The 15,459-nt window shown below is 48.0% G+C and overlaps 1 protein-coding gene across 3 annotated transcripts in view; it reads left to right on the top strand.

Moving 5' to 3' along the window:
• The window catches only part of LOC119808169 (solute carrier family 23 member 1-like), a 42,811-nt gene that overhangs the window by 19,021 nt on the left and 8,331 nt on the right, over positions 1-15,459 (top strand). For all 3 annotated transcript variants that reach the window (XM_038320552.1, XM_038320554.1, XM_038320555.2), the window contains 4 exons: positions 9,907-10,066; positions 12,968-13,149; positions 13,890-14,007; positions 14,765-14,921. In XM_038320552.1, the coding sequence (XP_038176480.1) occupies positions 9,907-10,066; positions 12,968-13,149; positions 13,890-14,007; positions 14,765-14,921 (617 nt within the window). The remainder of the gene's footprint in view (positions 1-9,906; positions 10,067-12,967; positions 13,150-13,889; positions 14,008-14,764; positions 14,922-15,459) is intronic.

Raw genomic sequence — 15,459 nt, 5'->3', positions numbered from 1 at the left:
GTACAGATTTTCCTTCTATTCTTCTAGGCGCAGGAAGATGCTCTCACTCTCCTTAGCTGGTTGTCCCGGTATTTGCCTCAACTCTCTAAATGATTCCACCTTAGGCATTACTGACTGGGGTGTCTCCTAAGACATCCGCTGTCACGACTCTGAGTTTATCCCACACTGAGGACCGTTTCCTGAGACTTTTCAGAATTCTGCCATTTACCTCTCCCTGTGTGGGCTCTGTTTCCCAGGGCTGGCCCGGCCGTTCCTGCTCACCATCTGCTTTTCCGTTGCCAGACTTAGTACAGTTGTTTCTACTCCATCCTCTTTAGCCTTGGGACTTATGACCCTAAAATAGTTTCCAAGTTAGTGGTCTCAAGAGGGGGCAATTTTATTCATAAATCAATGTTTTCCTTAATTTTTAATCAGAAATTTAATTTATATATTATCTAAATATATATTGAGAACATTAATTTTTGTCTCTATTATTGTAAATATTTTGTGTATCTTTAATTTTAATGAAGACTTTTATACACTAAAGGTTTTATGTTTCTAGGTTAAAATGATCACTTGTCCCCTAAACACCAGTTTTCTCAGCATTATTCATTGAATATTCATCCATTTCTCAGAGAGAATATGATTCTGTGCACCTTAGACAAAGCTCTTTTTTGTTATAATGATGAAATATATTTTGTTTCATTTCCTTAAAATAAACACATAGTGGGTGGTGGTGGCATATGTCTTTAATCTCAGCACTCTGAAGGCAGAGGCCGGTGGATCTTTGTGAGTTCGAAGCCAGCCTGGTGTACAGAATAAGTTCCAGGACAGCCAGGACTGTTTCACAGAGAAACTCTGTCTTGAAAAAAAAAAACCAAAAAAAAAAAAAAAAAAACCAAGGGTCTAGAGAGATGGCTCAGTGGTTAAGGGCACTGCCTGCTCTTCTAAAGGTTCTGAGTTCAATTCCCAGAAACCACATGGTTGCTCACAACCATCTGTAATGAGATCTGGTGCCCTCTTCTGGCATGAAGGCATGCTTGCAGAAAGAATACTGTATACACAATAAATATCTTTTAAAAAACCAAAAATAAACAAAAACCAAAAATAAATAAAATAAACACACATTTCTATGTTTCCTACTTGCCTGTATATAGGAAATTATATAGAATGCATAAAGCAAAAAGTAAAAATAGACCGTTCAAAATTGTACTAGTCAAGTAACAACCACACCTTACATTGTATGCCATAATCTTCCCAGTTATTTATAAATGCACTGCTTTTAATAGAGCCTATTAACAATTCATACTCATTTTTAGTTTGCATTTTATTTAATTATTTAGCAGGGGTTGGGGAGGTGCTGTAGTGAGTGTGTAGTTGTCCAGAGGACAGTCTGTGCTGTCAGTTCTTCCTTCTGTCATATGGGTCCTAGGGATCCAACTCAGGCTATCAGGCTCGGCAGCCCTTAAATTCTTACGTATCAAGGCATTCTCCTGCTGAGCTTCCAAATTTTCCAGGAGTCTTTTATATCTTCAACTAGAATCTCACTGTTTGTTTTTTATCTGTGTGCATATGTGTGTGTGTGTGTGTGTGTGTGTGTGTGTGTGTGTGTGTGTGAGAGAGAGAGAGGGGGGGGGGTGACAGACTTTTCCTGGGGAGACATGAACAACTGTCTACTCACTCCCGATAGGGATTGACAACAGACCAAAGTATGGATGTCAACCAAAGTCCAAGTTGGTTTGCCAATGGGTTTTATTGGCGTTACCTACAAGGATATGTGTGAGGGGTTATGTACAGGAACAGAAATGACTCAAAGACAGCTGCATCACCAAAGCCCACCCCAGCACCCCGGTGTCTTCCTAGGTGCCTCAGTTGGTCTTAACCTCTTCCTGGCTGCTCAGCTGGTTTCTGCTTATTCCAGGCCGCTGTTCTGGTCTCAGAGTCTTTGCCCTTTTCTGCTCTAAGAGTCTGCTTCGCAGCTGACTCTGTTTACTAGGCAGGGAGGGCCCTAGTGAATCTGGTCAGATTCAGGGAGTTCTTGAAGGTATTCTTTTTTATTGTTGTTGTTTACCTCAATAATTAAGGAGCTCCCCAGTAGGGTGGAATGTTGGAATTTCAGAGGAGACTCTTTGTTACACAACACTGAGGGGGGAATGAAGCGAAATTTATTTGCTCAACACCAAGATGTCATCAGTTATGTGACTGAATCTACATCCTTAGGGTTGTTCTTAGATGGGAACATGCCCATTCAGGGAGACACCAGGGGATGCTGTTGTAATTGTGCGGTCCATTCCATGGAGCTGCATCTCAAGAGCTCTGCTGTTCCTGATGCCCATCAGGCTGGAGAGCATCCTTCCAGGTGGCTCAGTTGGTCTGAGGGTCTTCCAAACTTCCAGGCAGTTCAGCGTGTCTCTGCTTCTTACAACAGATGGGCCTCTGAAAGTCTTCTTTGCAGCTTGGCTTGTCTGAAAGTAACTCTTAGCAGTCTTTACTGTTTATGTGCACTTGGGAAGGGAGGGTCCTAGTAGATTTGATCAGTTTCAGGGACTTCCTGAAGCTATTTTGAGTTGTGCACTTCCTGTCCTATTGAGCAGCCTTGAAGTGGTTCACCTCTTCCTAGAACATACTGTTCCTTCACTCCCCTGTAAACATCCTTTTAAAAGTTTCCCTCCAAGATGGAAGGCTTTAATTTCAGAAGATACTGCTTAATAGTGTGTGTGTGTGTGTGTGTGTATGTGTGTGTGGTATGTATATGTGTGTTTATGTGTGTGTGTCTGTGTGTGTGTCTGTGTCTCTCTGTGTGTGTGTGTGTGTGTGTCTGTTTGGTGTGTATGTGCAAGTGTTTCATTGACCATACATGACTCAGACAGGAGCCAGAGGGAGGTGCCCAGGGTCCTCCTCTGTCACTCTGCCTTGTCCCTTTGAGGCTGGGTCTCTTATTGAACCTGGAGGTCATGTTATTTCACCTAGGATGGCAGCCAGCAAGTCCTTGCAGTCTCCCTATCTCTGCTCCCCTCACTGAAGGAGCTATAGGTGTGTGTGTGGGGTCAATCCAACATGTCTGCTGGAACCCAGACTCCCATCTTCATACGCGTGCAGCCAACACTTTAAAGAGCATTTTAAAATTAATAACTTCGTTGCGTATTTTGTTTGGTTGGGTATGTTTCTCTCCATCGTGCTTTCCTTTAAAATTTTGTGGTAGCATTTGCATCGCATCGGTAGGTTAACTGGAGCTGTTTAGCATCTTTGTAATGTTGACTTTTTCTCTTAAGGAACACGTGGTATGTATGTCTCATCTGTGCAAATTATCATCGTTTTCCACTAGAGTCTTATTTTTAAAAATTACCCCAAAGTCACTTAGGAGTGTGTCCTCTTCTATATTTTATGGGCACCGACCCCTGTTTCACTTGCTTCATACAGAAAATTCTTCTCTAAGTCTTCAGGCCACGGAAACACTTACCTTCTTGCTGTAAAATTCCGCACAGGCCGAAGTCAGGCCGTGTTTTCTGTTTACTTGTCCCAGACTGGATGAGACTCGTTCAGTCACAGCGAGCGTAGGACGGACAGAGTGTCCTTTGCTCCTCCTGTCTGGAACACTCGGGCACAGACAGTTACTTCCCTTTCACCTTCAGTTTTAGAAGCAGTCCACAGCGCTGTCGGCGATGCCTGGCTCGTTTGCTGCTAGCTTCCCAACCCGGGCAGTCTCCTGTTCCAACCACTTTTTTCTCACTCTGCTGTAAAGTCACTGAGTTTATTAAAGTCCCTTGGGCAGTGTGAGTTGGCAAAAGATCCCCTTTATTTTTTTTTTATATTTAAAACATTGCAAAAACATAAAAATAAAATAAATAAAAATAAATTAAAACGTTGCATTTATTCCCTGGGGGAGGCGCAGCACACATCATGATGGTTCTGAGGGCAGCTCGCAGGGTCAGTTGTTTCCTGCCACCATGCGGGTCTCTGCGGTGTAACTCGGGTCACCAGGCTCGACAACAGGGACCCTAACTTGCCGCACCATCTTGCTGGCCCCGGGTCTCCCTTTCTTCATTGTGGACCACTTCCAGGACTCTCATCTTCTCCTAAGTGACCGAGTGGCTCAGAATTCCAAAAGCCTCAGCAGGACCCCTTTCTATTTTTCTATTTTGTCTCATGAGCTGAGACTCTCAGCCCTGAAGAACACAGACTGGGCGGACCCTGGGCTGCTGCGTCAGCATCATGTGGAGCCTTATATGACTTCCTGGGTCCTCTCACAGATGTGCGGGAAGGTCGGGACCTCTTAGGGTTCCGGAGGTTCTAACAGAATTGTACACGATAGACATATTAGTGATACGGAATCAAGAGAGGCTGGCAGAGGGGGCAGGGAGGGAGGGACGGAGGCAGAAAGGGAGTGAGGGAAGACGGTGGCCTCTTGCTTGTTTCTCATGGATGTGTGTCATCTTGGACTTAGGATAGATCATTAGTGAGGTCACCTGTGAAGTTCTGGTTTGCAGGATAAAGTACATGTCAGATGACCAGGGACCATCCTTATCAATGATGGAGTCACAACTGAACTTTGGTTTTCGTCTCAGGGTACTGCTCAAAGTGTTTGTACTCTTCTGCCTTCCTTGGGTGTCCCAACAACGTGTGGAAGAGACCTATTTGCTCACTCTTCAGGTTATCTCACCAGCACCCCATCTCCTTCATCACCCCAGCTCGCCCCTGTCTCTTCCCAGGCTCTGCCCTTCCTGTCATCACCGACAACTTGCTTGTGTCTCATTTCCTCATACCTCCTCTCTCTGGAATGGAAACAAGGAGAAACCCCTAGGAGCAATGTGCAGAAGAAGAAAACCCCAGGTCTCTATGAGTCACTGTAGGTGACGTGGGGATACAGCCTGAACACCAGGGCCAGGCCCCGGGCCCACCCAAGACCTGGTCTGTCTGGTTTGTTCCTCTTCCGTGTGAAAACAGCAGCCCTGAGGATGCCTGAGCTTGAGCTACACGGTCTGCAAACACCTGATTTCCCCGCACCACTTGAAGCGAGTGCTAAGTGTTAGTCCTATTGAACAGGAGGGCAAGCGTAGGTAGAAAGAGATCAAGTGACTTGTTTGTTTTCCATGGAACCTTGTTTGCCAAGTGTCACTGTTTGCTCTGGCTGCCATAGCAAAATACCACAGACTGAGCGATTAAACACGCGTCAGCAGAGAGCTCAAAGGGAATGAGAGAATTTATTCTTGAACCAAATGGTCAATCATCTGTTGCCCCGGAGTCTGGATTTCGGCTGCTCAGAGTAACACTCTAATTTGGAAACGGGTTCATGAAGCTTTTATAGTTACACAACAGAAGCAAGTCATAAGTCGAGGCGTTTTCAGAAGCATCCGTGGAGACGTCAGGTGGGCCGGGTGCAGAGAGACGAGGACGTCTCTGCTGTGGCCTCAGAGCCTTTCGGGTGACATTGTTGGCCTTTGGGTTGGCAATAGCTGGTGCTCTGATAAGTTAATACGTTCCCCAAGGTTTTACCCGACAGCCACAAAGATGTTGCCTGAGACACAAGGTGAGCAACGGTGGCTACTATGTAATCTAAAGACAGCCCAAGATAATTTCTGTCGAACACACTACTGCACACCCACACTCTCCACCATGGGGAAGGCTTTAATTTATTATGGTTATTGATTGGGGATATGTGTGGAGGTCCGAGGACAACTTCGTGGAGTCCCGTCATCTCTCCTTCCACCTCTCTGTGAGTTCCTGGGATCAAACGTGGGTTGTCAGGCTTGCAACACTGGGTAGTCAGTGCCCCTTCCTGCTGAGCCACCTCCCCAGCCCTGGCAGCCAGGAAGCTTGAACCAGTCAATCAGTCATAGAGCATCTTTACCATGGATTGCTTTCCTGCCATCTGCACACTTTGGTTCACCCAACAGAACCATGCTTTTCTCATGGGTTTGGACTGATGAGACCCCTCTTCTGGCTTCCGGGTGGCTTCTTTCCTGTTGTGTCCCCAGGAACGGAGAAAACTCTCACCTTGTTTTTCTCGTAAAGACACTAGTCCTCTCTTGGGGGCCTCATCTGCACGACTTCATTTAAATCCAGTTCCTTCCCAGAGGCTGCATGTCTTAATAAATACCATCAGATCGATTAAATAAATTTACATTAGAGAGATTAGGGAGAATACCACATTTGGTCTACATACTAAGTCATGTTAGCTTCCGCAGAAGTAAGTTACTGGGAAACGGGGACAATGCTCACAGCCCTTCTTTCTTGGGAGCAATCTAAGGTGCGGGAAGAGGGGGGCAGTCTGTCTTCTAATAGAAAGACTTGTTGGTCGAGAAAGCCCTGGATCCTAGGTGGGCGAAGGTCTCCATTGCATCTGTCTCCTGTGGGCTTGACTCCCTGCCTTGCTGCTGTAGCTCCTCTGGGTGAGTCCTGACGTCAGTGTAACTCGCTGTCTCTAGCCCTGTGCCCCGTGGATGCCTGCCATCAGTAACTGCTGGGCTTGTTTATGATCCTTCCTCTCAAGGAGGTGAGTGTCTCAAAAAAGGAAGCAGGAGTTGGAGAGACGATTGCTCTTGCAGATGTCCTGGGTTCAGCTCCCAGCATTCAGTGAAGTCATGGCTGCCTGTAGCTCCAATTCTAGGACGTATTGAGACTGCACCCTTTTCTGGCCTCCACGGGTGCTGCACTTGTGCACATATACCCTCACATAGGCACACATACATGCACATATTGTTTAAAGGAAATCAAATATATGAACAGACAATTACAGGCTGTGTAGTAAGCATAATACTGTGATACTTTAAGGGATGTTGTAGCAAGAGAAAGACGTGCTTGACTTTGCTTAGGAAACAGAGGCTATGGCACTTAGAAATGGCAGGGGCTGGGAATGTAGCTGGGCTGGTAAAGTGCTTGCATAGCATCCTGGGAGTACTAGGTTCAATCCCTACATGCATTCCCGGAGCACTAACACTTAAGAAGTGGAGATAGGGGGATCAGTAGTTCAAGGTCATCCTCAGCTATATGAGTTTGAGGTTGGAGTGAAGAAGAGTCACCAAGCGTGAAAGCACACTCTCTGGCATGGTGGGTACCATGGTTGAATACGGCAGGATGCTCACAAACCTGCCACCTCAGCTTCCTGTATTCCAAAGGAGCTAGAGGGCAGAAACTGATAGAGGAGATTTAATCTATTTACACTTTGGTTAGCCCAGGGAGAGGGTTTCCTCCCGCCATGCAAAGATTAGAACATACGTTACTTTAGCTGTGAGACAAGTCAACTAGCCCTTCGAGAGGTAGAGGCTGAGGCCCAGAATGTCCCCATTATCTGCTACAGAGATAAGTTTTTATTAAAATTCAGGTGAGGAAGAAAATGGGCTCTTAAATATTCTTTAAAATATTTAGTTTTGGGGCTGGAGAGATGACTCAGCGGTTTAAGGCACTGACTGCTCTTCCAAGGACCTGGGTTCAATTCCCAGCACCCACATGGCAGCTCACAACAGACTGTAACTCCAGTTCCAGAGGCTCCAACACCCTCACACAGACAGAGGCTCTTCAGAAGTCAGTCCACACCAGCAGCGCTGTCCCTCAGAGTAGATGGACACGGTAGGCAGTATGAACCATCCTACACGGGTGCAGGGACTACATTAGGCCCTCTGGGAGAGCAGCAGGTGCCTGTAATCCCCGAGCTGTCTGTCCAGTCCAGAAAACACTTTTTAAAAATGAAAATGAGGGCCAGCAGAATGGTTCAGTGGGTAAAGGCACTTGCCCACTAAGCCTGATGACCCGAGTTCAATCCCTAGGAACCAAGTGGTAGAAGGAGAGAGTTGACTTCTGCTGTTGCTTCCTGGTCACCACACATGCGTACACACACACAAACAAAAAAGAAGGCAAAATAAATAAATAAATAAATAAATTCACCATCCTTAGGCAAGAATCGTCAGAACTGGATTTTGGCAATATCGGAATTCTGCAATGAGTTAATAGTAAAAATGGCCGTGAAAGAACACGACCAAATGCATGTCTTCAATGGCCTACTGGGATGCCTAGTGGCTGTTTGTGAGAGCTTTCTTACACACCTACAAAATGAGGAGAAACCAAAGAGATCTTTTTAAAGTGCTGCAGGCCCTTGGTGGTGGCAGTTCAGCATTCGAGGGATTCCTGCTCTCCTGGGTCCCGGTGTTAGTGACACGGCCAGGACCCAGGAGGGACCCACTCCCATATGGACTGTAAGCGTAATTAGAATATTTATAGGGACCAGAGGGGGCGAGTTCTTGTGAATCGTCACTCTGTGTGGGTCAGGGCTGCATGTACACAGAGAAAGGATAGCAAGAGTAGAGCGGGCTCCTCTTGGTCTGCAGGGACAAGCGACAAAACCCCAGTGGACACTTTAAACTGCGCCTCATGCTGACCTCTGCAATGTGCTGTTCTTTCCAAACGTGCGTACCAGTGATGGAGCTGATCTGTGAATAGGCACCGTAGGTGATTAGCATGATGTCCAGTAATAAAATAGAACTGAGATACTAAGTATGATAATAATTATCACGATAATATTATGATAATAACTTCTTTTGAAAGACGAGGTCAATAGGAATGTTTTCAGAGTACATATGACCACACGTGACTGGAACCATGTGGAAAACAGCAGCATGGATAAGGGCGGTGACTGTACAAGTGGGTGTTGCCTTCCCATCACGGCTCTGACCCTCATGCCTGCCGCATGGCGAGTCCTCAGTGAGCATTTGATGAACGAATCAGAGGTGCGGGATTGCGGCTGAGTAGCTGTCTGTGAGTTCTGTGCCTTGTGGCGTGTGCTCTTCGCTTACCCTCCGCACAACAGTGTGCACCATGCTGGCCCCTTTCTGTCCTGATGCTCGGCTTTAGGACTCTAAAATGAAGACGTTCACGTACATACATTAACACGCCATTCCGTGTGTTTCAACCCTCTCTGCACCATGCCATCTTTTTTACTTTGGGACTTCCTGGCGAGATTTTTGAGTCTAAACCTTAGCTGTATGTTGGCCCTGCCTAAAGGTGACAAGCAATCGTGGGACTGTTTGCTTTGCAGGGATGTGGAAACTGAGTTTGAGTTCCAGAACCCACATAAACAATAATTTTAAAAAACTGTGTGATGATGGGCACCTGTAGTTCCAGAGCTGAGGAGGCAGAGACAGAAGATAGTGCCTAAGGAACCACACTCAGGACAGTTTCTCTGGCCTCTACACCCACAGACATGTACCTGCACACACCCCCAAACCTAAACACACCCCCACAAAAGTGCCCAGATCCAATAGGTTACAGTGACAGCTGCATTCAAGTTTGGGGAGTCCTCTGAGCCCCCAAATCCCAATGTCCAGTGATGACGAAGCGTAGGTAAGCCTGGCCTGCTGGTGAACAAGCTGTTGGGCTTCTGTGCGGACTGGGCTCGTTGTCACTGATGTCAGAGGGTCCGGAGGTGGCACATCTGAGAACGGCCATCAAGCCTGTTATGAAAAGGAGCCTGAGACAGAGGCCTGAGGTTGTCTGTGGTTCACAGGAGCCAAAAGAAATCCAGCAACCTAGTTTTGGGGCTGCACAGCTCTCACCAGTGTGGAAATAACTTGTTGGGGACTTGAGATGGAGAACGGCATGCTGGGAACTGTGGGGGGCGGGGTCAGTGGAGGATGCTCCGGGCCTGGGGTGGAGAGTGGTAGCTGCTATGTTCTCCAGGGTCCCATGCTGGCTTCAACAGTGTTCAGAGCCTCATCCTTTCCTCCTGGCAGGGTCTGCATGTCTTCTCCCTTGCCCACTGCTGCCGCTTGTCCAAGGTCACACAGGCTCCGATGCTTAGTCGTAGAGTTCTGTGCAACTGAAGGAGCAGGGGCCATGTGCTGCTACTGAGTTAGGGATTGGGCTCAAAAGGCCTTTTGGGACTTGGCAAAGGCCAGTGCGGGAGGATCTTGGCGGTAACCACATTCTTCTCCTCAGGCTGCCCATTCTCCAAGGAGGGACCTTTTCTTTTGTGGCACCCTCTCTGGCCATGCTCTCTCTTCCTGCCTGGAAATGCCCGGAGTGGACGCTCAATGCCAGCCAGGTCAACACCAGCTCTCCTGAATTTACTGAAGAGTGGCAGAAGAGGATCCGAGAGGTAGTGGGAGAGAGGGCTGCTGAGTGGGTTCCCTTGCTCAACGGTCATTAGCCAGCTTCCTGTGAGGAAGATGTTTTATTAATCCACTGACACAGACAAGTCAGACAAGGGTCCTGTCCTTGGGAAGCTGTCAGTCCAGTGGTCTGTGTGTGTGTGTGTGTGTGGTGTGTGTGTGTGTGTGTGTGTGTGTGTGTGTGGTGTGTGTGGTGTGTGTGTGGTGTGTGTGTGTGTGGTGTGTGTGTGTGGTGTGTGTGGTGTGTGTGTGTGTGGTGTGTGTGTGTGTGGTGTGTGTGTGTGGTGTGTGTGTGTGGTGTGTGTGTGTGTGTGTGTGTGGTGTGTGTGGTGTGTGTGTGGTGTGTGTTGTGTGTGTGTGTGTGTGGTGTGTGTGTGGTGTGTGTGTGTGGTGTGTGTGTGGTGTGTGTGTGTGTGTGTGGTGTGTGTGGTGTGTGTGGTGTGTGTGTGTGTGTGTGGTGTGTGTGTGTGGTGTGTGTGTGTGGTGTGTGGTGTGTGTGTGTGTGGTGTGTGTGTGGTGTGTGTGTGTGGTGTGTGTGTGTGTGGTGTGTGGTGTGTGTGTGTGTGGTGTGTGTGTGTGGTGTGTGTGGTGTGTGTGTGGTGTGTGGTGTGTGTGTGTGTGTGGTGTGTGTGTGGTGTGTGTGTGGTGTGTGTGTGTGTGTGTGTGTGTGTGTGGTGGGAGGGAGAGAGAGAAACACTCCAGTAAGAAAATGGAAACAAAACAGGCTGATGGGCAGCAGAGGATTTGGAGCTGTCCGCGCGGGGAACACGGGACAGAACATAGGTCTTCTTGAGAACAGTCTTGCGTGCTCCAAGGAGGCAGCATTCAAGTGACGTTCATATTTTCTTTAATGCATTGACTATTTGCTTTTGTTTTCGTGACATACAGGGTTCCCTAATGCAGGAGTCAGCGAACTATGAGTCTTGAACCAAATCCTATCTATGGCATGATTTTATAAATACGTGTGTGTGTGTGTGTGTGTGTGTGTGTGTTTGCCTGCATGTATGTTTGCATACCACATGTGCACAGTTACGTCATAGGCCAGAAGAGGGCCTCAGATCCCCTGGAACTGGAATTACAGGTGGTTGTGATCCACGATGTGGGTGCTAGGAACGAAATCTGAGTTCTCTGCAAGAGCAGCAAGTGCCCCTAACCATTGAGCCACCTCTTCATCCTCTGTGGCCCATTCTTCTGTTGCCAAGGACTAAGAATGACTTTTCTATTTCTAAAAGGTTGTTTGAAAAAAAAATAATGCGAGGCAGAAACCATATGTGACACTCATAATCTAAACATTGTCCTTCTTGGCCATTCACAGATAGGGCCTACAGACTCGTACTGTACAACACAGGGCCTGGGTCAGGTTCTGGTGGCCCAGGGCTATGGTGGCCTGTCACTTCCCTTTCCCTAACATTGCCCTGAAGAATCTCAGCATAGTGAGCCACAAGGCCAGTTCTACTCATTATTAGCTCTTTGTGCTGACCAAGGTCTTCCAGAGTGCTGAACAGCAGAGAGAGTGCTTTTGTGCCAACCTCTTGGCCTCAGTTGATCAGTGCTTGGTTGTTTAATTCACTCTTGGGATGGAATGGATCCACCATGTACTGAACATCTGCCTCAGTGGCAGAAGTCAGAGATGGTCAGCAGGTTGACTGCACAGGACAGGTCCAGCCGGTGAGAGCAGCTGCAGGGAAGCTGGCACACTGAGATAGAAGGAACGGTCAAAGGGGAACAGATTCTGTTTCTTCTCGTTTCTTTTCTTTCCCTTGGGGGCTGGTGTTCAAGACAGGGTTTCTCTGTGTAGCCCTGGCTGTCCTGGAACTCTATAAACCAGGCTGGCCTCAAACTCAGAGATCTTCCTACCTCTACCAACCAAGTGCTGAGATTAAAGGCTTGCACCACTACCGCCAGGTCAGATTCTGTTTCTAAAGGAATGGTTGCAGAAAAAATAGAGAACCATGGGATCAGGTGTTCAAACACATGAGCCTGTATGATATCTTTGCCTGTAAGACACAACAACACTGTGTTCACATTGAAGAAGTTGACAGTAACGCTGTAAGAATACATATAGGGAATTAAGAGACATCTCAGTTGGTAGAGTGTGCGCTTTAGTATGATCCTACACAGCCCATAGATCAGATGTAACAGCAGCACTCTGGAGGTGGGGGCAGAGAATCACAAGTTCAAAGTCATAGTGGATTCAAGGTTAGCCTGGACCACGTGAACTCCTATCTCAAAATAAAATATAATATTTTTAAAGAGAAAAGATACCATCAGCCCGTTAAGGCAAAAAGGGAGAGACAGACTCATTGAATCCAATAGATCAGGCAGCACAGAACCAAATCCGGCCTGTTAATTAATTGCTCAACAGCACATAAGCTAAGAATGGTTTCTGCATTTTAAGTGCTAATTTTTAGAAACATAAGAAGAAGAATAAGATACCCTGGCACATCAAAGTTCCATGAAATTCCATTTTCATTGCCTGGGAATGAAGTTCCCATGGACCACGGCTTGCCTGGAAACATTGCAGTGCCTCCCTTACAGTCACAGAGCCTAAAATATTCTAACTGGCCGTTTGTGTGAAGAGTTTCCGACCACTTGCCACAGAAAGTGAAAGACAGACAAACATAGAAACAAGGTGCTGCCCTTGTGGCGGGCCTTCCTCCCCTCTGCGACTACAATCCACAAGCATTGTGAAACCTACCTCCTGAAAGCCACAGTTAATGAAAATGCTTGCTCAGAGCTCCCTTTCCCTACATTCCTTTGAGGTCCAGTTCCGCCTCTGCACTGCCTGAAAAAGCACTCCCCAGGTGTGGTTAGGTTGACCAACAGGCTACTGCAGCCAGCCCTGCGTGGTGGCCCGGTCCCCACTGATGCCCACACCTCTCCTTCAGTTGCAGGGTGCTGTCATGGTGGCTTCCTGTGTCCAGATGCTGGTGGGTTTCTCGGGCCTCATTGGATTTCTTATGCGCTACATCGGCCCCTTGACCATCGCCCCAACCATTTCTCTGGTGGCTCTGCCTCTCTTTGAATCTGCCGGCAATGACGCCGGGATCCACTGGGGGATTTCTGCCTTGTAAGTATTCTCTGAGAAAGGTAAGCCATCTCGGTCCTGTTTGGTGGAAAGTTACCCACTAAACACTTTGAGAGTCCAGGATATTGGCAAATTCCTATGCTTTATAAATACTTCCATGGCATTATCATATCTTATGAAGGTCACAGTTGATACTTAGGATTTATTATGACTGTTAGATATTTTAATCTTACTGATTCTCATAGAGACCGATTTATCACGGCAGTGTCTAAGAACATGTAGTGTTTATGAAAACTTGACTCCACTGGTCTCTTGCCAGCTAGGATTTCATCGAACTCAGATGGGTACAAAGAATGGCCCCAGTCACAAGGGTGTTTATAGTCTATGAGAGAAGACTGAGATCCCTGCAATACTGGAGGACCCCATTAGTCAGAGGGTGCTGTGTGTGTGCGGGGTTGGGCTGTTTATGGGGAGGTGACGATGGCCAAGGAGGCTCAAGGACAGGGGAAATGAAGCCTCCAGCGTTTAGACTCGAGCTTAGCGGTGGCATCTCATTCACTGTGCCCCGTGTGACACTCTCCTGGCCGGCTATATCCCTTCAGCCAGCAGCATCTCCCAGTGGGGCCCGACCCCTCTTCACGGATGGCAGGATGCCTGTGCTTCCTACAGGGACCCAGCCAAGCCACCAGCATGCGAACGGGTCAGCTTCCTGACCATTCCTAGAGCCCCCACCAGGAAGGATCCAGCCCACCAAAGTAGGTGACCATTTGTGTCTGTTTCAGGACCATCTTCCTCATCGTGCTGTTTTCTCAGTATCTCAAGAACGTCGTGGTGCCTGTGCCCGTTTACGGAAGAGGGAAGTGTCACGTCTCCAAATTTAACCTGTTTCAGGTCTTTCCTGTAAGAACCGCTCCTCACCCGCCTTCACTCTTGGTTCACTTGGAGCGTGTAGGGCAACCTCCCTATGCCTGCCTGGTTAGCTCCAAAGCCAGCGGTCGCACCTCTGGAGGCCTCTTCCTAGGAGGCTAAGGCGTGCGGGTGCATGGGCGCCCCCTGGCGGTTGCTGGCATACCATCTCAGGTTCCTACTCCGAGCACCAGCATGGGACACACAGCTTTAGCCCCTGGCTGCTTGCACAGCTAAGCCCTGGGGATGATGGCTTCACCTCTAATGATTCATGGGTATCTCCTCTTCCAGAGATTTCTAGAAAGATACTTTCACACAAATTTCTCTCTGACTCTTAGAAGCAACTGCCTCCTATTGCCTGTTCCTCTTCAGCCAGCAGTCTCCCCATCCTAAGTGTTCTGGGATCTCACCATGGTTTGGGCTGTTCGAGGAGCGGGTCTAATCCCATGGCATAGATGAAGATAAGCACACAGAGGGAGAGCCTGATTGTCACCCTTTTGCCACGGGCTCCACCCGACATGAACATTTCTGTCCCACTCTGCCTGAGGTCTCTTTCCGTAGTGAATCTTCTGCCTTTCTTGCCAGTCCGTTCCCTTAATGTGCTAATTTATCCATGGACACAGCAGATTCCTGTTGTCAGTAGCAGGGTCAGTCACCTGCAACCCCAGGTCTCAGAGTACCCCCACCCCACCGCCACACACAGAGGAAGGGGTGAGGCAGGCAGAGTGTGAAGGGCAGCTCTCTCTGGCAGGTGCTGCTGGCTCTCTGCATCTCGTGGCTCTTCTGCTTCGTGCTCACTGTCACCAACACCCTCCCCAAGTCCCCCATGGCATATGGATACATGGCCCGTACAGACACCAAAGGCAGCGTGCTGAGCCAGGCGCCTTGGTTCCGCTTCCCTTATCCAGGTGAGGAGAAATGGGTGTCCTTCTTGTTTGGGACACAGGTTTCCTGGGGAGGGATTTCAAGAGGGACATGGGCTCCAGAGAGACCATATCTGACCCCTAAGAGAGGAGGGTAAGGAGGGAGGTTCCAGGTTGTTCTAAGGCATGCATGTGTGTTAGTGGGGATTCCGCAGTTGCTGTATCGCAAACATATAGCCCCAGCCCTCTTTTTACTTTTCCTTTTGAAGACAGAATACTGCTAAGTTACTCCAGCTGATCTTGAATTCACTCAGAAGGGCAGGCAAGCCTTGTCAACTCTGCCTCCCAAGAAGCTGGGAAATCAGACACCAAACTCAGGCTGTTTTGAAAAGCCCTTGGGAGCAGTAGGTTAGATTCTCTTATTCCAAGAGCTTCCTAGAGCCAGCCTAAGCCCTTTAACCCTCTGCCATGTTACCCAGAAGCCCTTGGCCTTGTGGTATGTAAGGGAAGCTGAGCCAGAAGCCTGACTTTCAGGCAGATCTTTGGGTCTCCTGATAGGTTCAGTGGATCTCAAACAAAGGAG

This window comes from Arvicola amphibius, chromosome 2 (assembly GCF_903992535.2).
Source record: "Arvicola amphibius chromosome 2, mArvAmp1.2, whole genome shotgun sequence".
NCBI lineage: Eukaryota > Metazoa > Chordata > Mammalia > Rodentia > Cricetidae > Arvicola > Arvicola amphibius.
The sequence above is the reverse complement of the archived record's forward strand: the minus strand, read 5'-3'. Positions and strand labels throughout refer to the sequence as shown.